This window comes from Rissa tridactyla, chromosome 6 (assembly GCF_028500815.1).
Source record: "Rissa tridactyla isolate bRisTri1 chromosome 6, bRisTri1.patW.cur.20221130, whole genome shotgun sequence".
Classification (NCBI taxonomy): Eukaryota; Metazoa; Chordata; class Aves; order Charadriiformes; family Laridae; genus Rissa; species Rissa tridactyla.
This window is the reverse complement of record NC_071471.1, coordinates 70,271,503-70,298,263: the sequence shown is the minus strand read 5'-3', so window position 1 is coordinate 70,298,263 and position 26,761 is coordinate 70,271,503. Positions and strand designations below refer to the sequence as shown.

Here is a 26,761-nt window from a genome sequence, read left to right as displayed (position 1 = left end):
GGACCCCAGAGGTGCCCCCCGCCACCCCCGCCGGAGCGGCGGAGGTGCCTGCGCGGCGGCGGGCGGTAGGACCCGGCGGAGCGGCGGGCGCGGAGCTCATTTGTTCCACGCTAATGAGCGCGGGGAGCGCAAGCCAGCGCGGACGGGCTGCTCCTTAATTGCAACGGTCAGCAGCATTTCCCTTGCCAAAACAAACAAAACAAACGAAAAAAAAAAAAAAAACAAAAAAAAAACCCCAAACCATCCAAACCTCTTTAAAAAGGAAGAACAACTTTTTTTTTTTTTAACTTTTTTTTTCTTCCCTTTTTTTTTTTTTTTTTTTTTTTTTTTTCTTCCCTCCCCTTAAGAAAGCAGAGCCCAACTCATCAGCGGGAGCAGGAGGGGTTTTGGAGTTAACTGCATGCAGGAAATCTCTCACATCCTGAGTCCCGGCTCGCTCCTCTCTGTAACTGTATATTATGGTGCTGCTCTCCAGCCCCAGCTGATGAAAGTTTGTCTCCCTCAGTCTGGGCTAAGATGTCAAAGCCTCTCCATGCCGAGCGGCAGCGCTTCCCTCCTCCGCACCCCCCAGCCCAGATTTCCATGCTGCTGCTGCTCAGCCTCAGCTGGCTCTTCTTAGCATCACCCAGAGCACAAGGTAAGTTCACGAGATAGAGAGAGAGATATATTTAATTTTTTTTTGGTTTTTTTTTTTTTTTTTTTTTTTAAATACTTCCTCACCTTACGCTCCCTTTTAAGGGGACCAGCAACAGAAAAATGACTTTTAACAAAGCGCACCCACAAGCTCCCGGCGCGGATTTTGCGCGCCCCCCCCCCCCCCCCGCCTCCCTCCCCCGCACCGCGGCCGCGGTGCGGGGGAGGGAGGCGGGGGGGAGGGGGGGGACCCGCGGAGGATGGGGGGTGCCCTGCGGGGGTCACTTATCCCCTCAGGGGTCCCCTGCGAACAGCAGCCTTGGGGCTGAATTCAGGTTTTGAAGAGTATTGTCAGAGAATTCCGACTCGTGTTTCCAGCCGGCGAGAATTGCCTGGAAAAAGCCAAATCCTGCTGGTCAAAAAGCGTCTCTTTCTCTTTTTTTTTTTTTTTTTATTTTTTTTTTAATTTTTTTTTTATTTCTGCCGGGTAAAAGTTTCCTCGCCGCCACGTTCATTCAGAGTGACCCGGGGAGGGGTGGGGGGGCAGATCGGTGTCTTCAGGTTTGGTTTTTTTTTTTTTTTTAAAGATGTTTTTGCAAAGTCGTGGCAGATGGGGGGGGGGGGGGGGGGAAGAGCCTAGAAAAAGTCACCCGTCTCTTTGTACGCCAAGTCTGGGGCTTTTTCGGGAATCCTTGGAGGGCCCAGGCCCTATATTTTACGCGAGAGTGGAAGGGAGATTCTCTGGCGTAAATATATGTAGCAGCGCTGAAGGGTGCGCGTGTCCCTACGTGTTACTACAAACTCTTGTCCCCCCGGGGTCTTTTTTGGTGGTTGGGGTTTTTTTGGGGGGGGTTTTTTTGTTGTTTTTTTTTTTTTTTTTTCCATTGTAACTTTAAACTTTGTAAATGTTTGCTTGTCTCCAAATGTATGCGCAGCGACTCTTTCGCTGGGACTTGGGCTCTGGACTTGCGAAGAGGAAGAGAGAGATAAACTTTATATCCCGTTAGCCAGCACGTTGAAATCCTAGGGCAGACGGAGCAAGTTTAATGGAGCGGGGAGGGTTTATGTTAATGAAGTAACGGGAGGTGAAGCTTTGCTTGGCCTTTGTGAGGGGTTCTTAATTTCTCTTCGTTAACATTGGTGTTTACACCAAAGCAGCGTGTATGGGTTAAAGCCTGCAGCAGTTCTCAGGTAGATGAGGAGAAACAGGTCCCCAGCAGTGGCGGGTGGAGGGGGGGGCTGTTTGGGTGGGGGCACCACGTGCCCCTTCTCTGAGCGTGGGACCCCCTGGGGCTGCCCGGGGCCCTCCCTGTGTTGGAGGTGGGCTAGCACAGAGGGTAAACTTGACCACGTATCCAGGAAAGTTTGAGGTAAGATGCTTCAAGCATTCACCCGTGACAGAAATGAAGAAATAAACGTACCCCAAGCAGTCGTCCCTCCAATAAAATAAGAGGGCAAACTGCAGGTGACTTGGATCTAGCACACAGATGAGAGGGCGGAATGGTAAGTGGGGGTGGAAATCCTGCTACCTGTGGTTTGGGATCCCCCGAGAGCCAAGCTGAAGCTCTGGGGTTACGTTTGCGCCGCTGAATTGAGCTCCCGTAGAGTTTGTGTCAGCTGCTCATCTTCATGGTGCCCATCTTCTGGTGCCTGAGCTTGAGCAGCAGTGCTGCTTGCTGACCCAGCTGGATTTTAGGTTTGCCTTGACACATCCCTCCCACTCCTTTTCTTCCCGTAACATGTCTCTAACTTGCTCTTTTGCACCTGCAGCCAGAGTGCCCAGCGAGCAGAGCATCCTCTCCTTTAATTCCTTTTTTTTTTTTTTTTTTTTTTTATCCCGGGGAAGCAGAGACCAGCTTTGGCTTTGCCAGAGCGTGTGCTGCTCTCTTGGTGGCAGAGGTGCTGAAAGTTACAGCCGCCTGTTTTGAGACCCGGCGAAGCTGCCCAGTGACGAAAAGTCCTCTTAGCTGTGCTGGCACGCATCTCCACCGCCGTTCTGGAGCTTTGCAACCTCTACCTTTACCGCTGCGCCTGCCCTGGGCCCGGTTTTAGGGATCTGAGGTGCTGCCAGGACATGCTAATTTTTATATAAACGCATGCTTAGTGATGAAGACAGAAGTTTAAATTATGCGATGTCTTGAAAACTGGTTTTGAAATGTGGCAAGAGATAAGCATAACATGGGACTGCCCTAGTAACAACTCTTAGTATTAAACAGAAATTCTCAGGTTATGAGATAGACAACTTAAAGAGTAGCCTTGCCGCTCACTTTTAGTTTCCTTTCCAGTTTTTATGGTTTTACAATGGCCTTTTCTAGTTTTCGGTGTTGCTAGCTGTTGGTTGTTGGCTAAAGGACCTCATGGACAAAAAGGAAAACCAACTGAAGTACCAGCCTCAGCAAAGCGAAATGAGCTTTGCTATCCTGGCGGAGGGTAGTACCTAGTAGGATAAGATCTAATCTTAGAGATTTAGTCAAATGCCTTAAAATCTACATCTGTATAAGCTTTGTGCAGAGTCAAGGCCTTCCTGTATCTGCAGGGCAGACCATGAAAGTGATGGTGTGTAAAGGTAAACTCCAAATTAGTGTGTGTGTGGAAACTCTTAAATCTCTGGGGTATTAGGCGCTGGCTGGAAGAACAGCGGAAAAATGAAAATCCTAAAATTGCAGTTGAGAATTTTTTGCCTTCAATTAAAACAACTTTCTCTCAGTTTTTATTTTTGTTGCTGACTGTGTTGGCTGGAATAGAAATAAATTGCAGAAGGAGAAATCTTTCCTTCTCTCTCGCTCTAAAACTGATCTCTCCAACGCGCTTCGTGTTTTAGAGCTCACTTTCAAATACTCTCCTCTTTCAAACCGTTACAGCGTCTGTGGCAGATATTTACGGTCTGTGTATAATCACCTTCTTGTCTGCCGATTATCCCTGTCAGGTCCCCTGCAGATAGCCTGGCATGAGCTGTCACTGTCCGTGGGGCTCCGTAGATCCATGCCAAAATACACCAGCTGAGGATACTATGCCCGCTCTTCGAATCATGTTCGTGTCGTTAGCTCTGCCGCTCGCTGGGGAGCTGCCGGCTTGTTTGCCGGTGTTTTGTCGGGGCTTCTCATCTCTTGCTTTCCTTGAGATTTTTGGAAAGGTCGCCATCCAGCCGCAAAGAGCATCCTTGATTGACAGGCTATGTTCTGGGCGGCTTTTCATCCTGCTCTATGGACACATGAGTGATGGTGGTGGATCAGGGCTGTGTTTATCTGCTACTTCCACTCAGGCTGTCAGCTGCCGCCGACGCTATTGATCATGAAATTCTGTTTTAAAAAGGCTGAATTTATGTAAAGACTTATTTGGTCCTCCACCAGCCTTGTTCAGACCTTGCCTATCCCAATCCTGACAGATTTATCACTAGTGATCCCTATTTTTCTAACATATCTCGCATTGCCAGTGCAAATAGTCCAAGAAGTCCAGCTGGGCTGTGTTTTATTAGCGTTTATGTGCATCCTTTTGGGCAGTACCGTTTGCGCTCCAGGGCTGCGGCATTGCACGGGAATGGCGAGCAGCCTCCGCCAGCCCGGGGTGGCCGAAGCTTCCGCTGGAGGTGCCACCAAGCCTCCTGCCAGAGAACCTGACGTTTGAAGGCTGCACGTTTGAGGGCCGATGGGATGGGGTTTGGGCCTGACTTTTGCCGTGAGAGTTGGAAAGCGAGAAGTGACATTTCCAGGGTGTTTGCAATTAGGCCTGAAATACCGTTAACGTTGATATGGCCAGGCGCCGCTCCACCAGCAGGCTCTCCCCAGCTCTGCATCTCACGCAGCATCCAGCCCTGCTTAGGATGCCAGGCCCTCCATGCTGTTCACCTTGGAGAGGTTTTTTAATTTAATGCCTTTTTCTGTTGCCTTTGTTTTTCCTCTACAAGTTCTTATATTTTACTCTACATCGTCTCAGATTCTGCTCTTCATGTTGCGTGCACCTTGTACTTGCATTTCAAGTAGCTTTTCAGATTACTCCTAGGACAAAAGCACGTTATGTCCAAAATTTTCTAGTACTAAAGGCCTAAGTCACGCCTGCAGAGGTTTCTTGTAGGCCCTGCTGAGTCTCCAGGGCAAACCTGTGACAAACAAAATTAAAAATCCATGGTTTGCGTAAGTCTGTTAGAGGGTTGGCGGTTGATTCTCGATAGGACAGTGCAGCCCAAAAGGGCAATGCATCTTGTTTCTCGCTAACACAAAACAAAGTGCTTCAATTGCATTAAATTTGTATCTTTTTGATAAAAGGATCGCACTGAGAAAAGGTCTTGTTTCTTAGGAGGCCCCTGCTCCAGGACGTTGAACCTTCTCTTTTTAGTGTCTGAGTAAGACACTAAAGAGTAAGAGTTGGATATCGAGGGTGGTGTTGGCATCCGTGGTTCAGAAGGTGACTTGATCGGCTGCATCATCTAATCAGAAATGCTGACTCCTCGGTTAAATCACTTCATGTTGTTTCATAAATTTTTTTACACCCTATATAAATGAGGTTCGCTGCTTTCCATGACTTGGAGATAGGATGGGAAATACTTGGTTAGCTTGGGGGCAGGGGGTTGTCCATTCACGAGGCCAACGGGATGGAACCGCTGATTTGATGAACACATTCTTTCTTGTCCAAAATATATAATCTAATAAGGCAAGAAGTGAATTTTTTTCATGGCCTGTTAACCATGCTGGGTAATACACAGAAAGGCATAAAAAGTCTTTTGGCGCAAAAGAATCTTTAACTACTTATCATATTCTGAGATATTTGTTAAGAGGAACCGTGTCAGTCCCTGTAAATTTAGTCCAATAGTATATGTCAGATGCGTTGAGTGAAAAACCTTCTTCCGACAATGGCGAAAGTTTGTTGTTCTTGTGCTTCTAGTTGATGTTTTCTAATTCTGAAAACAGCTGACCAAGTGAGAGAAATAAACCTCATGGGTGACTGCTTACCTTTGAAAGAATATATTAGAATATAAACTTCACCGAGTCCCCGTGTTTATGGCATTTTGTTTGGATGTAGTCATGTAAAAAAGAATATTGAAAAAATGAAAAATCTGGACTTTGTCATAATGCTGCATTTAATAAGGTGAGCATGTGGGCCTGACCCTGTGTGGAGCTTCGCTTCGCCAGTGTCTTTAGTCAGCAGTGAGGGCAGCGTGCTGAAGAGCCTCTGCTACTTCAGCAGTTAGAAGACGTGAGGAGGAGAACTATTCAGTCTGGACTACTGAAGTCTGTATCGCTTTCCTTTCCTGCCATGGAGAGCGCTGCGGTGACAGAGCTATAGCTGAGAATAAACTGTGGCCTTCGCAGCTTCTAGGGGAGGATGCAGCATCTCATTTCTGATCCACGGCCCTTTTTGAACTGGAGGTCATAAAACTGTATCCAGGTTAAAAACCGCTCTCGCACTTGATGCAGATGTTAAAGCATGAAGTAAGCATTCCAAGTGAAATAGTATTTATTTCTTCGCGTATTGCCTCTCAAGTGAGGAAAATGCACCCCAATGAAGAGACGCTTTGATTAAACGCTTGTGGTTGAGGGGAAGGCCCGGGGTCATTGCAGAAGAAATCCTCACGCCTCAGAAAGAAGGAGCTTGTCTATTTATTCTGGGTTGTGTACATTCCTTGTTTGTGAGTCTGATCCTCAGCTGGGATGAACTGTCTCGCCTCCGTGGATGTGGCTCCTTTCTACAAGCTGGCGGTGACGTTCCGTGCTGTTCATTTAAAATCTGCTCGGCGGGATGGGAGGATGCGGCGGTTAGACGAGCAAAGCTATGCTAGCGACCTGGGAAGGTATCCTGGGGGTTCTCCCTGCCCTGAGGAAACAATAAAAAGAAATGGTCATTACTCCCGTAGCTCACCTCCTGAAGAAGCCTGTGAAAGTCAGGAGTTACGGACTGATCCGCTCCGTATGGTGACGTTTGTTCTGAGGTGGCACACGTAAGCCTGAGCAGGGTAGGTGGCTTCAGCAACATTAAGTAACTCTTAAGTTTTCTGGTCATTCGCGTTTTGAAAAATAGGAAGACAGAGTTCAGTGACAGCTTACGTTAGCACAGGTGCAGTTAATTTTTCTTTTTCTGCTGTTGTGTAATGCGAGTAGCAGGTATTCCCCATGCAAACAAAAATGCCTGATGGATATTAACTCCCCGGGCCAGTAGCTCATTTGCTAGGCTTGGGAAAGAACTACGGATCGTTTCCCATCCACGTTTACCTAAATTAATACTGAAATTTGCTTCAGCTGGATTTTCTGTGTTTTCAGTGGGATTTCCCAGAGAACGTCTGAATGAAGTTGTGTGCGTGTGACGAGCACAACTCAAACTCCCACTCAATACTTTTTCTTTTTTTTTTTTCACTGATGGTTGTATATGGGAAGGAACATCCCTCCATACAGCTATGCTAGGGATTCCTTGTACTCAGTGGGGGAGGCTAGTAAATCCTTGGAGAAAAGGATTGTACCGTACCTTTTAAAAGACCGAGAGGAAATTGTATTTTGGGCAGCAATTTTGAACTTTATTCGGTGGAAAGTAGCCTTTCTTGAGGGTTCGGAGGGCAGGAGCTGGAGAGGAACGCTGGATCTGGATTTTCATGTAATTATGTGGATTCATTGCTGAAAAGTGAATATATTCAATGCTTTTTTCTTTGACATTGGAGCTCTACGGATTAGTTGTGTCTGAGCTTGTAAAACACAGGTTGTTATTTCTCTACTCGAATAAGTCTTTTTGTTAGGTGCTGCCTCGCTGATGCTGAAGGGTGAAAGGCTGAGTTTATAATCAAAATGAGAATCTCTGGGAACGGGATCTTTTGGGGAAGGAGCAGCGGTTTGGGAAGAAGCAGATGTGCCCTAGTAGTGCCTATGCTGGGGTGATGCTGAGTTAAGGTAGGACATCCTTCACTATGGCATCCTGGAAATTCCTGTGGGAAAGGCGATCCTCACTGTTTTTCACCTATTATTAGTCCTGTCCTATGTTTTTTCATGAGGAAGAATGACTGAGGCAATTTATACGGCGTGCATCAGGACTTGGAAATGAAGCAAACTTAAAACAGGATTTGCAGCAAGAGGACAGAAGTTCTCCTAAGCCGTTATATCACTTGCCTTTCAAAGCTGCTTTGGGTTTGAATCTTGTACTTACAACTTGCCCTTTTCTGTGCACTCTCCGGGCTGAGCAATTCCGTGGGGGGAACCTCTCGATACATACCCATCACCCGCTGTGCCGAAGTGCCCTCCGCCTCAGTGCTTCCCTGCTTTATTTCTCTCGTATTTTGAAATGTTCTCTTCTAGGAGAGAGAAAAAAAAAAAGACAACTCTGTCTTTGGACTGGTCCTGAATAGTAATCCCTCAGTCAAACGTAACAACATCACAAATGAGCCTGGGCAGCTGTTTCCCAAATATAGTATACGTATACATTCTATACACGGTAATAAAGCTGGGTTTTCACTATTTGAAACCTTCCGCAGTCTCCCTGCCCCCTCCTGCAGTCAATGGCAAATGTTGTTCTCAAAACTCCACTTGTCACATTTTGTTCTCGAGAACAGGGAGGATATTGAGATATACTGGCTTCTTTCCTTGAGTGCATTTCAATATGTATTTTGTATAATGAGAGCCCAAATCCTTCTCGCATTACTTAGGCTTTAATCACACTGTGCTCTCCCAAGATTGCTTTAATCGCATTTGCATCAGCAGGAGTAACTCTGTATGATGAGCAATATTTCATCTGCAAACAGAGGGGACCAATCTCGGGCGCGTGATGAGGAAGGAACTGGCTGTCCTGGACTCGTTACAGCGCAGCTCTCTAGCGAAGAATGGGGTAGCATCCTGATTTGAGAAATGGATATTCAGGAATTAGAATGAACAAAAGCTATTTTTACAGTTTTCTTGAGGACCTGTCAAGTGTGATAGTTCTCTTTTAATTTCCTAGTAAATGGCTTTTTGGCATGTGTTAACTCCCAAGAAGCGCGATGCTGCCCGGTGCAGCAGACATCATTTTGTACTCTAGCCATGACATTACCGTATATGAGAACTGAAAAGTTATATAGATATTACACCAATATATAAACCATGTGTGTTAGAAAGACAAGTTCAGTTTTGAAATATTTGACTTAGCTATGCTTTTCACTTTCAATCTGTGCCAAACATGTGCTTGAATGACTGATGGAGTCATATGGTTCCCTGAATAAAGCACTTTATTGTGCGCAAACTTAGAGCCTTCCAACAGTTGTATTACAGAAGCTTGAAGATTAAGATGATCCAACTGCTTAGGGGGTATGTTCCACAATGAACATTTTATTTTTCTTTTTTTTTCCCCCCTCTCTCTCTATTTTTTGCCCTAAAATGTGTCATTAGTTTGTTCAGCTGGTCGCGCGGTGACACTGACCGCAGAGCCTTTGGTGGAGAAGAAACAGCAAGTTACCCTCAAATTTAAGCTTTCACTCCCGTGTCCATGTTAAACTGTTGAACACATGACTTTTTCCATGGAGTTTATGGGCTTTCGTGGGGGAGGGGTGGTAGGGCTGTTTCCTGTGGCAGATTATTTCATCAGCAGAATTAGATTTAGGAAGGGAATAGCTCGTGCAAGAACAAGTGATGACAGGAGATAGTTCTTAGAATTTATAAAATCAAAATATTAAAAAGCATGTTTCTAATGCTGTTTAGTTAAAAGGGATCAGTGCCTCTCAAACTCCAATTTCTCATCCGGGCGGTCAGTGCCCGTGAAGCTGCTTAGTGTGAAAGATCAAGTGGAGATGCTGCGGAGTCGCGCACGGATCAGTTCAAAGTTGACAGACCTGTCAAGCTGGCGAAGGGATCTTCTTTCATTGGAAGCAGAAAGAACAGAAAATTAAATTCAGAAACGTGCGGAGTCATCTTACTGTTGCCTGTCCTCAGGCTCATCAAAGACCTTTGCTGACTTTTGATGTTTTAAAAAATTTTGTACCTGAGTTGTAATTTTGCAGCGTGAAGGAAAAGGCAAGAATCAAGTCCAAGAAGATCCACAGAATTAGTTGCGTTCCAAAAGTTACTTGTGCTTAAATGCTTGAGGTCTTGGGTTTGGGAATGGGGGAGGAGTGAGAAGACAAGTAGAACTTTGTTTTAGTTAGGTGGCTTGCTTGCCTTTTTTTTTTTTTTTTTTTCTTTTAAAGAATTATTTTCCAGGCAGGCCATGAAAAGCCTAATTTTACTAGATTTTGCAGAGAGAATCAATATACTGCTTAGACGTGCAAAGGTTAGTTGGAAAAATAATTTATGATTTTGAACGAATAAAAACTCTTCTGTAAGAAAAAGATTTTTATTTTATGCACAGTCAAATCTTGCCCAGACTTTTGTGCTTGTTTTCAGGTGGGGGCAGAGTCTGGCATGTTATGTGCTGTCTCTTTTAAAGCTGTATAAGTCGCTTTTAGCGGGATAATGGGAAGTACCTTATCAGTCTGGTGGAGCTTCTGATTTGTGCCCTTTCTTTTGAGAGGGCGGCTGTGTCTTCAGATGGTGGTTAGTGTAAAATTTAAGATGCATGGACAGTTGACTTGAAGGCAAGCTATTGCTCATTCGACCCTATGCAAGTTACTGGGCTTTCTTTCTTTAATCGTTACGCACTGGAAATCTTTTACGGGTTTATTTTGCAGCATTTCCTTATTTATTACCAGATATTATTATAACTTGTATTTTTGTTATGTTAACAGGTGACAATTTATTATTTTTCCTGTTTCAAACAGAACGGGTACCATCGCAGAAGGTGGTTTCAGCGAGATCTGTACCTGGATAATGTTTAGCTTGGGTAATGTTTGGGCTTTTGCTGGAAGACGGATTGAAACGGAGGACTGGGAGCACGCATCCTCCCCACTCCTTGGCTGGATAGTTGGATAGTTGACACTTTTTGGTTTTGGCATGATATAGTCTGAGTCCTAATGTTAACAATTTCCATTTAAAGCGAGTTGATTTTTAATTTATTTTTTTTTTCCTTAATGCACAAGAGCTGGCTGCAGTCCTCCTTTGCTCTGAAGTCCTGTATTGCAATCCAATCTAACTTCATGTGTAGCCATTTTCTGCTCTTGCCATCTATAAATATATCAGCGCTGGCAAGATAAATACCAAGAGGTATATAAAGCTAAAGGATATTCATGGGCCCTGTCATCTTTGGTTTTCTAGATTATGCAAAATAATTCTCTTTAGTTCCCTTCTTGTAATTAAGTCTTTCCACTTCCCTGATCACCCTGGCAGCCTTTCCGATCCACCAGCTCCAGGCTGAATTAATGTTCCGTGAACGCAGGTGAGGAGAAACGCCCGCAGTATTCAGATGTTCTTGTGTTGGTAACTCTCAGCAGTAACTTCAATGTCTGATATTCACTGCAAACACCTCTTTTGATGCATCGTTCCAGGACTGTCTTTGCTTCATGTGACATCGATGTCATAGTGAATAGCATGTATGGGTCTTTCTTGTGTCATTTGCCTTTGGGGATGACCACGTAGAGCAGAAAACTTACTAGTCCCTAAGAATACGGCCTTCCATTCTGTACTACGTGGTCTCAACCCTTTGCTCCAGTCTGCAAGTTATTGGGTTTTTTTGTAATATTCCTGTCCTTCTCTGTGCAGATGTTGTCTCCTAACTTGGAGCACTGGAATTCAGGAGGACATTTCTGCACATTAAGTAAAGGTTGCCGATAGAAATATTAAGGCTGATCCTACTACATTTTCTTACTAAACCTTGACAGAAGCCTTCCTTTACCTGGTTGGTTAGCGATGTGCTTGGTGGGTAGTCTCTATTCCTTACCCAGTTTCACGCCCTTCTTAAATTTTCTAAGTTCACCCCCATAGAATCATAGAATCGTAGGGTTGGAAGGGACCTCTGGAGATCATCTAGTCCAACCCCCCGCCAGAGCATCTTGAAGGGCAAATGCTTGGCCCTCTCACTGTGTAAGCTTGGTAATTTTGGATTAAAAAGTTCTATTTTGAGTCTGGAGGCGATATAAAAATCGGCCCAAATAAGACACGAGAGAGAAGTAACAGATGGGGGGGAATAAAGCTCTTCTGATGGATGTCCCTGTTGGCAGTGGTGGCTCTCTTGGGGTTCTGCCCAGCTTGCTGGTGTGGCGGCACAGAGCAGATCCAAGGTATCCTGGGCTATCGGGGAAGCCAGCTGCTGGGAGAGCCTGTGGGGATGCCTCCATACCCTGCCACAAAACTAATTGCCAATGTTCCGGTGAGTGCAGGAGGCAGCCGCGTATATACAGCCCTTCCTCCATAGCCAGAAATGGCCCATCCAAGTCGCGGATCCCACTGACTGTGAACTAAGCCGAGGAAGCTGGAGAAAACGAGGAGGGAAATGGATAAAGTATGCCCTTCCTGGCTTCTACGCCTTGCGATACAGAGCAGTGCCGGTAGCTGTTTTCAGTTTGCGGACAGATTACTCTGTCCTATTATTCTTTTCTGTCCTAAGATGATTCCGGTGCATCGGTGCTTTGTTGCAGAGGAAAAAGGCGGCAACTTACAATGCTGAGCCTGTTTGTAATATGAAAGGTAACGCAAGGAAAATAGAATTTAATTTAATTTAGGCTTTTTTTTTTTTTTATTCCCCCACCCGCCGCTTCTGTTGTTATGGGTGACACGAAGGGTGCCTGGGTGCAGTGTGCCGGGGAGATGGGCTGGAGATGGGCATCCCGCAGCATCACTGGGGCTGGGCTGCAGTGGGGCGCCCTCGGGTGCCTGGGGACCCCGATGGGGTCACGTTAACGTGTGTGGGACAAGGCGTGCGGATGGGACTCCCAGAACGCGCGCTTCCACAACGGGAAGGAAGCGCAGTGTCGTATGTCGGCTTCGTTGTAAATCTGTATATGGATAGATGGATGGTTTTTATAAACCACCCCAGGTCTGACTCCGCGCTCCTGTGCCGCGCTGGGGCAGTGGGGAGCAGAACAAGCACTAGCAGGACGGCAGGGGTGTGCAGCTGGGGGGAATTTTATTTTTTATCTTCCGCTTCAGCCCATTTTTATCCAGACCCACTCGGTATTGAGAGCATTCACCTTTTTGTTTATCCTGAGGACAAATAAATTGCACTGCCTAACTAAGAGCTTATTAATTTTAAGTAAATGCAAAACTGAAGTGCGTCTGGGCTTCTTCAGGAGGCAGCGGCCATTAAACAAAGATGTCACATCGCATGCTTGGAGTTTATTTCACATAGAGCTCAGAGGAACTGAAATACAAAGCCAAAAGATGAAAACTGTTCTTAACTTCTTTGCCAACAACTCCTTGTATGATACTGAGCAAAGAAGAAAAGTTGTAGAAGTACATGGCAGATGAAAAATATTTAAGGCGCACAAAAGTCACTGACAGATAACATCTACTCATCTCACTATTTGTACGAAGTATCTTTTATATTACTGGGAAAAAAAAAAAGAATAAAGGGCGCTACATCAGCTTGTGGGCTGCTTGTGGATCAAAAGCGTTACCTTCAGCGCAGGCTGAAAATAGAAAACAGATAGACACGACTGTGAGTTTTTCATGTGAAAAAGTGGGAGACGAGCTTGCGTCAGGAAGAACTGGACAGAATTTCACTGAAATGGAAAATAAGAAGGTGAGTAAGTAGGTGCATGTGACACAAAAGATAGGAAACCTGGGTCTAATAAAAGTTTCTGGTAATACAGATGGCCTGATTTTCTTCCCCTCTCATGACACGTTACCAGAATTTAAATTCTCTGATTTCAATTATTACACTATTTATATTGCTGTAATACCAAGAGTCCCTGTAGAGAAGAGGCCTCATTATTAATGTAACGCAAACAACTCTAATGGTTCCAGCTTCAAAGAAATCCTAATGAAAATGGGTAAAGGAGATGAAGAGTGGCAGAGGGGAAATACCAGCACGTCTGCGCGCATGAAGGACGGCAGCGCTGGGAGCTCACGGGACGTGATCAGGGTGATGGAAACCCTTCGTTAGCGCAGATCTCCGGTCCTGTCCCACCGCGCTCTTCTCCTGGTGCTCCTTGGACAGGAGGGCTCCGCTTCTGCGCGGAGATGGGTGGCCCGAAACTAACAGAAGAAAACTTGGACTGTGTTTTGTTCAGCCATTGGGCAAGAGCCAGGGTGAAGTAGCCCTCACTGGGATGAATTCTTTGGCGTTTCCAACTTTGAGGCGAGGGCTGTGAGTGCCGAAGGCGCTCCGAGGTTGCCAGCAGCCATCCCACCTGTGTAGCTACTCAGAAGCCCACGCCGCCGCTCTGGGGCTGCGCGTCTGCTTATCTCGTTTCTTCAAAGTTTCCTGCACACTTCCATTGCTATGCCTACCGTTTTTTCACCTGGCTCTCTTCATATGGTTTTGTGGGTTTTGTTTTTTTTTTTTTTTTTTTTTTCCTCCTGACTTCGAGTCTTCCTCTACCTCTGTCTTTTCCGTCTGCGTCCCGTTGTTCGGTCGGGCTCCATGGCCCTTCAGATGCTGGCATCTTTCCCTTCTCGACAGATGTGTGTGGGTCGCTCTTCGTTGGCTGCGATCCCTTGTTTTCTGCAACGTGTTCTTTGGAGCTTTGCGGTCGGGCTGCAGAGTCCTATTTAAAGGATCTACCTTTTTATCTTCCCCCTACTTTTATATTTAAAGACTGATCTAGAGCTTACCTGTCAGTTATATGGGTTTCTTTATTATGTAGTCTTTCAGTACGTAAATATAACGACTTTAAATCAGGAAAAACATCGTTATTTGATTTACAAAAGAAACTTAAATGTGCATATATCACACTGAGGACGGTTGGGAGTTAAGCAAGTGCGTAACATTAAGCATGTGCCCAAGCGCTCTTCAGGTTGAGGCCCCGTGACTGGGCTGCGGTGCTTTCTCCGCCTCCTGCAGGAAGCCGTGATTTTTATCACGCCCAATAATTTAAATAAAAGCATTCAGATAAGCAGCAAAATATTTGGCTGAAGGAAAGCAACTAGGCAGAACTTGATCTCCTGTTTTATAAATGCTACGGCTTCAGAAAAGTTTGCAAACTCTAAAGCTTGTCTGTTTTGTTTCCCCCAAATAAATTATCTCTTCCAATAAAGATCCAACTGCTGCCTATAAACCTGTCTTGATGTCTGTCTCCAGACTATCAACGCGTCTGCACAATATGCATTTTCAGTGTGCAGATAAATAAGCATGTGTGTAAGATTAAATTTGCTTGTTGTAACCTTGCTTTGTTACGCACCGCAAGCATCACTTTGTCATGATGAATAGGAGTGGCAAAACCGAACCGCACTTTGTGTAGATATTGTTCCTTTTTCCCCCGTGATATTTTTATAGCGGTTGCACTTTCTGGACCACGCGATGTAATGGGGGAATAACACATCTGTGCGCAAATGCTGATCCCTCCCCCTCTCCTTTTTCTTCCCTTTCGGGTAATGTTGTGATGTTAATGCTTTGCAGAATTAATAAGAAAGGCAACTTGCACATGGAGGAGTACCAGAAAGACTTTGATGCTTCCTGGTCTCTAGCTGCAGCTCCGTGGTGTAAGACTGGGTGGAAGCAATGTAGACAATGCATCCGTGGGAGGAAAAGTGTGCTCATAGGGTTTCTTAAAACTTAGATTTCATGAAACTTTCGGAGTGCAAATCCTACAAAATAATAGAAGGGCCTGAGTCATTTAATTCATATAGTTGAGACTGCTCTAGTGAGCCAAGAAAAAAAAATCAGGGCTAGAGCCAAACTTTTCTCATTTCTGTGAGATATGCTTCATAAATTTCTGTTCTGTGCAGGGACCTCACTGCCTGATAATCAGAATAAAAAGCGGTAAGGTTCTGTTTAGACCCTCCTAGGCAGATGAGATGCCTCCAAAGGGGTGAACCCATTCCTCTGCAGGGTTTGGAGCATCCCTTCCAAGGGCTGACACTCCCGGACCCTGTCACTTGGGCTTGGGCTGTGCTGAAGGTGGGGTGAGAACCCTTTCTCTGCTAGAACACCCGTATTATAAGCACATTTCCTCTCCCAAATATACTTTATCTTTTTATCTTAGCCTTCCCCCCCTTCCCCCCTGCCCTGTTTTAGGGCGAGTGTCATATTTTTAAAAGCATGCTGGAAAATACTGAACTTGTCTTCTTTGCACTTCAGCTTAACCCTAATGGCTGCGTAGGTGTTTTTAAGCTAATTCTAACAGTGGCTACAGTGGGCTCATTCTGCCCAAACGTGAAGTCGTGATCCTCAAAGAGCGTTAGGTGGCCCGAGAGGGCAGGGAGGTTGCTGGGATGGCAGTACCCGGCACTGGGTTGTGTGGGCAGGTCTGACCCGACAGCTCTCCTCTCACTCCCGTAACACGGTTCAGCCGCTAAAACGGTACCCCATCACCTTCCCTCTGCACCTCCTGGCACGAAGGCGATGGGGGGAGGAGGAAGGCGGGTAATGCTAGCGTTTCTCCACCTTAGTGGAGAACGGACGTGTTTCCAGAGCGCCTGTGAAGACTCAGGTCTCATCCTCATGGGGTCCAAGTGCAGCGGAAGGCTCGGTGTGATGCTAGGTCAAAAGTGTGGCAAACCCCGACAGCATTTTGGAAGCCGTCCCTATCTTCACTTCAAGATTTATTCTCACCACCATTTCCAGCTCTTGAAGTAGGATACTGCTTTTTAGGACTCTGCTTTGACAGGCACGATACCATTAGTACGGTTAGTGAGAGGAAAAACACTTGATAAATGTTGCATGCAAATAGCTTTTTGACGTTGTAGTATGAATTGAAGTCGTCTGACTGTGTAGGAGTAGGGCATTATTTTACTGAGAGTTTATATTCTCTTCCAGTCTTTTTTTTCCCCACTAATGGGAATGTGCATCCTTGATGTTACGGGGTTCTCAGTATTTCGTGACTCCTTGCGTGTTCGTATAGAAATGCTGAGGCTGCTACGTAAATATTCAGTCTTTTGTTGTACACAGTTCGGGCTTGTTAAAATGGAGTACAACCGCACGTTTCCATGTTTAGCTGACTAAGATGGCTCATTAAGAAACGTTTGGGGATAATAAAATAGCGAGGATTAAACCTGGTCAATCTGCCGTGTACGATAAACCTGGAGCTTTCAGCGGCCCCGAACCAGGCTGCTGCGTCTGTGCTGTGACTCTGACCCGCAAAGCAGAAATGGGAGGGAGATAAGGGAAAATCTGGGGTCACTGTCTGCGCTTAGGGAGCCTGTGTCGTGCAGGGTTTGTTCACCTTGGGGAGGGCTCCTGTGACACCCCCAGGGCACTGTCCCCCCTCCTACCACCGCTGCTTTGGATCTGATCCAGCGCGGCTGTATCTGGGACGAGGGATGGGGAGAAGCGGGACTGGGGAGTGGAATGATCAAGGCTAATCTTTTACCTTAATTGCGGAAAAATAGTCGTGATAAAATCTCTCTTCTAAATCTCTGCAGCTCGCTTCCCCTCGTAACGGTGACGCTGAAAAGACAGGCACCTACTGCATTCCCCCTGCTGTCATCTTCGATGGGGGGGGAAAAAAAAAAAATCAAACTCCAGTACGATAATTAGTGTAACGCTTTAAATAGTTGGTGCCAATACCTTTCCGAATTTTTTTTTTTTTTTTTAAGTCTTGCATCCCAACTCCTTATCTTTGTACCCTGGTATCTCTACTCTTCTGTGCGGTCTTTGTTTTCTGCTGGTGCAGAAACACACCACCTCATTGATGGTGGAAATCACCTCCAAGCTTCTCTCCCGCAACCCCAGCTCTCTGAGAAATTTGTGGGGGCTTTTGACACTGACGTTATGACCCCACAGTGTTTTAATGTTTAGTTCTTTTCCCGAATTATTTCCTTTCGAAACATGCTGCCGGGTCCCTTAAATAACAAGGTTCGTGTTGTCAGATGCTGTTCCCCACTAACCTGCAGTGCTTCTCCCTGTCCCTAGGCGAGAATGTGGGCAGCAAACTGGAGTCCTCGAGACAGCAGATGCCAAAGGACCAGTCAAAAGACTATGAGATAACAATTCCCTTCCTTTTGAATGGAGAACAGTGGAGACCAGTAAATGGCATTTATTCAAAGGTTAGTCTTCATTTTGCTTGTTATTTTATGCTAAGGTGTATACCAACTGGAAGGATTTAGGGGAAAGTAAACGCGCTTACTTCATCATATCAGTTATAAGAGTATATTTTATATTTTTGTAGAGAGTCTGCTGTCTAAAGTTGTCACCTAGTTTAAGAAAATGGGTAAGGTCTTTGGTTGGAATGAATACATTTTTTACTGTATAGTTGCATTCTCGTTTCTGATGGCAGAAAGGGACGCTTAAAGCGAAATAGTATTTTTGGAGAAGTTAACATACGTTGCTTGAGATTGTATCACGCAACGGCGAAACAGCCCCAAAACTGAAGGAGGGGCAAAGCCAACGCACACGTTTGGTTAAATACAGTCCGACAGCCAGAACTTTAAGGAAAAGCGTAAATAATGTTGCTTCCCTGACTGCAGCCGGGGGCGTTACCCAGAGCCCATCTGGGATGCTCCGCGGGGGAGTCGGGGATGTCTCCCTTCACGCTCCGCTCTCCCTTTGCCTAACAAGGGGATAACCTGTCACTGGCTGTGACTGAGCAGGGGTCGTTTCCCCCTCTTGACAGTCCCTGATAAGTTTCCTTCCTTTTTTTCCCCTCGGATGTTGGCTGATAATATGGGTAGCTGGTTTTAGGAGAAAAGGGCTGTTTTCTGTCTCTTGCTTGGAGCATGAAGGCAGGTTGTTGTTTATTATCACCAAAAATGTCATGGGAATATTTTACCCAACCTTTTAAACTCAGGTCCAGTTTTGATCCAGCTTATTTTTTTTTTTTTTTTAGTGTTCTTTTTATTGTCAGAATGAGGGGAAAAAAAGTTAAATTTTTCTAATAGTTTTAAAAAAAAAAAAAAAAAAAAAAAAAAGAAAAAATCCAAGGAAAAAACTTCACACGCAAACAATGCAAACAGCCAGGGCAGCCCATTAGAAAGAGCTTGCTTTGTTGCATTGGGAAAGGGTTTCATGGAGAAATGCTACTTGACTACTGCCACCGTTTGCGGGACACGGTTTTGGATCAGCAGCTGCTGATTGACAGGAGTAGGTGGGAAAAGAGATTTCAAAACAAGGGATGTGACTTTAAAAAAAAAAATCTTTGTCCGGCTTAAAATTTTGCTTCCTTTTTCTCTTTCCCTTCCTAAATGGGAAAGAAGGGCCGGTCCTAGTTTTGGATATCTGCAGTGATGAAAGGGATATCGTTGTGGGTGGATAATGGCTTATCTTAGAGAGATAACACAGATGGCTTGGTCCTAGACGTATGTGCAACTCTATTTTTAGATCATTTAATTAGAAGCAGGCATTCTCCATATAGAGTTCTTCTAGCTACTCACTGTAGCTTTCTGAAAGGGTTACAAGAGTATCTTTATGTGAGTAATGATAATGTGATTTATATCATTAATTTGTTTCCCAGAATTGCTTTCAGTTTAAGATGAACATTAGAAAAGATTTGTGGTCTGGTAGAAAGATCCACGTGCTGCATCAGCACTTCTTTTCTTTGAATACTTCTTTTCCATGGAAACTGTTATAAATTAAATACACAAAAGTGCAGATCAGGCTGTGGGAAGAACAGCAGCATTACACTGGTAGAGGAGAAGAGTAATGAATAGCTTGTCACATAAATATTGATCAAAAGCACAAAAGTTAAATACTGTTGTATTTGATGGTTAAATAGGACCTATTGTTCTTCAACTCATTTCAAAGTGTTCCTCCGTTTTATTTTAATTTTATATGAAGTAAAAAAAAATTGCGAAGTAGCGTGTACTCGTAACCAGGGGAATGGTATTGCAGTAGAATATATAGTAAAATAAATAATGTAGTGGTTATAAAAATGCCAAAGTATTGAAGTTATTTGTGTATAGATAATTGCCTCGCAATGATAGCCCCATTCTCCAATCCTTTGATCGTAAATACTCCCGCTTAACAATTAGTCCCTGGGAAACCACGCTAGTCATTTAGTGCAGCGTACTCTTTCTTTCCCATCTTGAAGATAAAACTGTCCTTTTATTTACCCCAGGAGTCACTGCAATATCTGTTGGAATATCTCATTCAGAATCTGTCAGGAGTTATTATTGAGCCAATGACTTTCTCGTTGAGGGCCATCTCTGCGGTACGCTGTGCAGCGCAGAGGCAAAAAAGCTGAAACTAGTCACACAGACCTGCTCAGCTGCAGCAGAATTACATTTACTGAGAAGAAAAAAATAATAAAAGTTACTTAGCTAGAACCTGGCTTTACTTTAATACAGTTAAGGTGTAGTCCTTCAAGGACACCTAATGATTTAGGTGCTTCCTAAGAATGACCGTTCAAATTAATGGTAGGAAAAATCCAATCTTAAAATCGTGTAATCAAATGATATATAAAGAATTTGGGTTTCCCTAAGTATAAATATAGCCTTTTGTTTCTGGAGAGAACCTACCCTTTACTGGGCGGATCGATTTTTCTCCCTGCCCTCCCCACCCCAAATCCAAGCCGTAAGAGACCAAGGCCAGGATCTCATTGTGGTAGTATTATTTCAGAAATGCTGTTACTTCTTCCTTCTTTAAAAAGACGAACATTTTAAAACTGAATTTGTACACTTAAGAGAAGTTAGGATGGAAATATGTTTATGTTTTTGCAACCGTATGATGCTGCTCGTCTAGTTAGTGGTTCCTAACCTTTCTCCTGACATCTTTTGTTGAATTCAGGAAATTTAGATCATATTCAGTTGGAGTTTTTGAATGGTGCCCAGTTACATTCTTTTATGAAGCGGATATAATATTCCGTTGCTAATCCTGAACACGCTGCTAAAATTAGTGGCTACTATTTCGAGGATCCAGTTGTTGCTAGTCAGGACTACACTGATGAGTAACTGCATTTGTGGGCGTGTGACAGGGAAATCGGGACCCCGAAGTGTTGTGCAACGTTGCTCTGTGCTTTCAAACAATAGCTGCCCATATTCGGTGCAGATGTGATTTCCGTCTTCGCTGAAATTTTGTGTGCATTATAGAACGTGTTGATAGGTCATTATACATTATAGCTCCAGTTCTCCTTCCACTTCTCTTTTTCATGTGTTCATCAATTTGCATTCTGAGTCAATTTTTTTTTTTTTTCCCCTTCCCCAATGCTTGGTTTAAACCCAAGAGGGTTGGGTTCTATTTTTCTTCACTTTTTCTAAGGTTTGAGCAAAATTGTTTCATTTTTATATTATTCAAGTGCAGGAAAAAGACACTTTTCCCCGCATGTTTCCAAGCTGAATATTTTTCTTCAAACTTGGCTTGAGACGTGCAAATCAAGCCAAGTTCGATGAGCGTAGGGTAAGCGATGTTTTAGTACACAGAACACTTTAGGGAAGATTTTTAGAAGACCATCTGTTTGGCTTCGGCTTTTATCCTCACACCCTGTTAGGGACACACACTGGTTAATGTGTGCCAGATCCTTGCACCACAGGAGCTGTAGGTCAGGTAACACTGGTTGTGTTAGACCCGAGCCTGAAGCACGGGCCTTCTCTTGGAGAGACAAGCGCTAGGTAGGAAGCGTTTCACATGGGCATTAAGGGTTTCTTGGCTCCATTTCTATGCTTAAAAGGTCGTAACTGTGGGGATACGCTCCCTGCCAGAGACCAGACGGGGCAGGCATGAAATAGCTGTAACGCGGGGGGGGATCCCGGTGTGGCATTGCCCTGGGCTGACATTCATTCTCCCGGAGTGACACACTCATTAATGAAGTTGGCTTTGGATGCAGGGTTTAGTCCAAATCTTAAAATGCATTAAGTTTCTGGGAAATTGAAAGCGTTTTGTGCATATATGATATGATCAATTATGCAAGTAGACACAGAGTCCTCAGGTGGTGGCATCTGTCACTCAGGTCTGGGGCTTTTCTCTAGTCTTGGCTGTGCAGGATCTATAATGTCATTGCTGGCACCTGCAAGGACTCAAATATAATCATGAGGCTGATCAACTGCTTTAAAAGATTTAATCCTCTGCGGTTTCTAAAAGCATATGAGCAAGTTAGGCGCAACTCTCCTTACTGCGGGATGCCTTGCATCTTTTGATGCTCATGCACGTACTTTTGTAATTCTGATCATAGAATCACAGAATCACGGGGTGGGAAGGGACCTCTGGAGATCATCCCCTCCAACCCCCTGCCAGAGCAGGGTCACCCAGAGCAGGTGGCACAGGAACGCGTCCAGGCGGGTTTGGGATGTCTCCAGAGACGGAGACTCCACCACCTCTCTGGGCAGCCTGTGCCAGGGCTCTGCCACCCTCACAGCAAAGAAGTTCCTCCTCATGTTGAGGTGGAACTTCCTATGCTCAAGTTTGTGCCCGTTACCTCTTCTCCTGTTACTGGGCACCACTGAAAAGAGCCTGGCCCCATCCTCCTGACACCCACCCTTTCAGTATTAATAAGCGTTGATAAGATCCCCTCTCAGTCGTCTTTTTTCCAGACTGAAGAGACCCAAGTCCCTCAGCCTTTCTTCATCAGAGAGGTGTTCCAGTCCCCCTGACTCTTTTAAAGTACTGCCACTGACCTCAATATATAAAAAAGTATATTGGAAAAGCAACCTCTCCCTCACCTTGCAGAGAGTGAGACCTCTTGTTCGGTGGTGGATGCTGAATGGTTTTCCACGCACCAGGAGATTTGGATCTGTTCCTGTTGGAGTTAGAGACAAGCAAAGGAAAAGAAAGATGCCCATGGTGGGCAGAGAGGATGGGAAGACCTGCAGAGGGTTCCCTGATGAAGAACAGCTATGACTATAACACCAACGACTCTTAAATCCAAATAAATCAGAAATTCATTTCCCCTTGGGAGAGGGGGCGTGGACTCACAGAACGCTAAAACCACATCACCAAGTTTAAGCTTTCAAGGCCAGATTCTGAGTTAGTGTGAATCAGTTTCCCTCCACTGGCTGGGCTGGTATAAATCAGGTTTGCAAAGCAAAATCTTAAAGAAGTGTTTTCAGAAGAGGAGAAAAGAAAGATGAGAAGACAGAATTCCTTTTCTTGTAGCAACACTTTTTTTTTTTTTTTTGGTCTTCTTTCTTGGTGTTATGTTGTACTTTGAATATAAACTCTAGCAATGAAATGCAAAGATAAAGATGAAGGCCAGCTATAAATATATGCTTAGACCATATTTCTTCTGGTTTTTTAAGTGTATGCTTGTCACAGCTCAAAAGATTCTGCATGTAAAGTGGCGGGAGATTACCATTTTTTACTGCTCAGCATGCACTGCGTCTCACTGAGCTTGCAAAGAAGTAGCTTTTGCATTGCTGCCTGCCTCATTCGTGAAGTATGGTCTTCTGGGTTGCGTTCATAAACAAACATCAGAGTCTTGATTATCCGTATGTCACTCTGGACACTATTTAAATTTCAATGTGAAACTCTGCACTATCTGTAAAAGTATCGTGTGCTCTGACTGTTGATAGTTATCTTTATGGTTCTCCAGATTTATGAAATGTATCAGATGTTACACTGATTTTTTTCACCTTTTTTTTTTTTTTTTTTTGCATTTTTTTCATGCCTTCACCGGAAGGCCCTAATTCAACACCTACTGAAACAGGGATTTTTGCCACCGAAACAAAATATCGTTGGAAGGAACAAGAAATAACTTTAAATTTGTTAAAAAGTCGCAGGAGTGATGCTGGAGATTCAAGACCGTATTCGAAGCTGCCAAGCAGGGATGAGCCTTACCCTTCCTATCTTTATACTCTTGCATCGCCGCATTTCTCTTGCAAACTGGCAGAACAGGCACTGTCTGTCATAGCCCGGTCTATCATCTGGAGTTATGGTGTGCACACCAGCTTCAGTATTGTTATGAAGTTATTGGTGCACCCATTAGAAAGACCCCAATTTGACAAGATCTCGGTGGTGGTTCATGTTTCCCCTCTTTGCTGCACCTCTCAGTGTTCTCGCGTGACTCTAATATAGGGTTTGAAGCATGGAGTACAGCTGAGAGGCCTGCTAGGTCAGATAATTAATTTAGTGCTCAATGTTTTCGAGAGCAAACCCATTCAAGTTTATTTCATAACTGGCATAGCCTTCGTGCAAGTGATAATTGTTTATATTCCCTTCAACAGAGCCTCCTGCTGTTCTTTTTCATTTGAAATAATTACCAAAGTTTAGGCTTCCAGACAATTGTATTAAGGGGAATCATACGGTGCTGCTTAAACAAGTCTTTGAAGGCTGAGAGGACAGCTTTCATAGCTCTTTTACATAGCTGTTTTACATATCTTAAGAGAGAGAGAGGCATAAACAGAATTTATAGTGCTCTCCATATTTTTATGACTCATGAGTATCAAATATAAGAGGCAGAGCCGTGCATGCTGCTAAGGCTGTGTCATCAGCTGGGAATGTAGCTTGGCACAGGCAGCCTCAGCGGTGTGAGAAACTGCACTAATCCTCGATAAAATTCTCTGGGAGATCTGCTCCTTGAGCCTTTAATTAGGAACCTGGTAGTCATTAATTTAATAGCCCAGTAAACAATCTGTTATTTCTTTTGCTTTTTATGATACCTATACCCCTGCCTTGTAGGGCCACTGCGAGGGCTAATTAGTTCGAATATGCTCTATTATTTAATAACTCTTCTGCATTTGTTTAATTCAGAAATAGCATAATTTTTGCACGGAAGCTATTAGGAAAGGGAGTGTGTCGCCTCCTCTGGTACTCGGTTGAATTTCTGTGACTATGCTAGTAGGGCTGGATTGCTTCGTTGGGTGACCAGAAGCAGCTTAAAGCCATCCCTCTCACCTTATCTTCCGCGAGAGAAGGTCCTCACGGAGGAAAACATGTTCCCTTCTCAGCCAGCCCCGTACCTGTCTTTAGCCAATGGGTCAATCTGATAATTTCATTTATGAACCAGGATACTCATGCCGACGTTTCTGAAAAGTTTCTAGGGACTTGCTGGATCTTACATAGCAGCTACAGGCTTGAGAAATTCCTGGAGCTGGGACCACCAATAAAAACTTTGTGTTGGTGATTGAGTAGGGGAAATTCTTTTCTCTGTCTGCACTGAATCAGTGCCCTAGTTTCAACTAGATATACTAGTATTCATTTCCTGCCTGAAACGCTTGGGCATACTGGGAAGTGTTAAGCAATTGGGATTCATCCCAGAAAATGGTCCGTTTCGTTCTTAGCTTAAGTGATACAGTGTGTTAAGTTTGTAAAGTTTTGTGCGATAGTTTATGCACAATATAAATAGCAGATATTATTGAGAGGGATTGCTGTTTCAATAAACAGAAAATGTAGAGTTTTACATTAACCATCCACCAGACACACACAAACACCCCCCCCCCCCTTAGCATCTCGGAGCCCCCAAGAGGGTGAAAGTCGCTTTCCTGAGCTCGTATCACGCTAAGCTGCTGGGAGGAATTTTGTCATACTTGGCCAATAAAGATCGCCAGTGATATAAGTCTTGGGCGAGCTCTGCCTCCCCGTACCACCCGGACTCCCTTTGCCAGCAATTGTAGACGATGGGACTCGGCGGAAGGGTTTTGTTGCGTTTGCTGCCTGTGAACCCACCCGCTATGAGGTAGTGTCTCAGATTTGAGCTTGAGGAATCCATTCATATGTTCCTCTGTAAGGTGATGGGGCTGAAGCGATGTTCTTTGACACAAGTTTTCAGACTGGTATTAAAAAAAAAAAAAAAAAAAAAAAAAAAAAAAAAACCAAAACCCAAACATCATCCAAACAAACAGATCATACTTTCCATAATAAAATGGAAAAGAAATATTTTGATCTTAATGATGCAGTTAATGCTCACAACCCTTTAACGTGGTATTAAAATCTTAAACTAAGTTCTTGCAATTATGTGGCATTATGCTGGGTTTGTAAAGTGCTTGTACTGAGGCATTTTCATATTGAATTAATTTAGCTTATACTTGGCTATTTCGTGTCTCTTGCAACAGATCTTGAGAGCTTAAGGTATGAATTTCAGTGTTGGATTAAAGTAATACTTTGCTTTCCAGCTTTGAACACGTGATCAGCTTTTTACAGGCAAAAGGAGAATCTCCCTTGCTCTTAATTCTTGTTGTGATTGCCTTGAGTCAAACTGAACCCAAGGCAAGTCCTGCCGCAGGCTCTCTCCCACCATGAGCTCTTGGTGTTCAGCTCCTACAAGGAGTCGTTCGAGGGCTCGCAGGTGACGGCAGAAGAACTTGGGGCCTTTCCAAGGACTTAAGTCCTCTGAGCAGGGAAAGACCGTGGAAACTAAGAGCTGCTGACACCTGCTGTGATCAAGACCCTTATCTCAGGAAGCCATAGTAAACTGAATTGTACTCAGTGTATATTTTAGGGACGAAGAGGTAAATTTAGCCGGTCGATCCACTGAGTCCTATTGTTAACAAGCCTGACGCCTTTGTTGTTGAATTATAATTCTACTTCAATATGATTTACTCAAACCCCAGTTGATTAACCTCTTCTATAGGAGTGTTTCTCATTTCTCAGAACTATAATGAGAAATCATAGAGGTTATATACAGTTTAAAGCTTGATAAGAAAAAATAATTAGGATTGATAATAAGCTTTTTTTTTATTTTTTTAAATGCAGTAGTAATATCTTGACAACAAAAGGATTTCAAAGAGTTGCTATTTTTCTAGAAATAAAATGACTGCCAAAAAATCCGCCAATTGTTTTTGAAAGCTGGTGTAGATGAGGTAAAAATGATCTGTATTGTTATGATATTGTAGCAGAAAGTTTGTGTTCAATTTCTATCTTGAGGAAATTGTGTCCCTTTTGTGCACTGTCTTTCCTCAAGGACACAGTTTTAAAGTACAACTGAGCGTTCGAAGCTTAATTTAACAAAACGATCGCAATTTGCAGCATTGCAGACACAGTGGAGTGATGAAGCTTAGTGAGACTGGAGATGAAATGCATTCGGTGATAATTTGTGGGATGCATTTGCATTTGTGAGATGCGTGTGTGCGGTGGGGATGCTGCCAGAGCTGCAGGCGTTTTACTGGACTTGATCTCAACCCTGTCCTGCAAGGATGTGTTTGGGATGTTTCTAGTCAGTGTAAGGATAAATCCGCTAGTGAAACTGGTTGTACTGAGGTATGTGTTTGCTCACCCTGATACAGCATTTAGACACACATGGTGCCTTTAATGGGGCATTGAATCCAAGGAGATTTCTTGTTGCCTCTCGTTGCTCCTCAGCAAACCAGAATCACAGAATGGTTTGGGTTGGAAGGGACCTTAAAGACCATCTAGT

At 44.2% G+C, this 26,761-nt stretch overlaps 1 protein-coding gene across 1 annotated transcript in view; it reads left to right on the top strand.

Annotated features, from left to right (window-relative positions):
* The first annotated feature begins 418 nt into the window (after nt 1-418).
* Nucleotides 419-26,761, top strand: part of ADAM12 (ADAM metallopeptidase domain 12) — a 189,906-nt gene continuing 163,563 nt past the window's right edge. The window contains exons 1-2 of the mRNA XM_054206751.1: nt 419-637; nt 17,458-17,591. Of these exons, the coding sequence (XP_054062726.1) occupies nt 517-637; nt 17,458-17,591 (255 nt within the window). The 5' untranslated portion in view covers nt 419-516. The remainder of the gene's footprint in view (nt 638-17,457; nt 17,592-26,761) is intronic.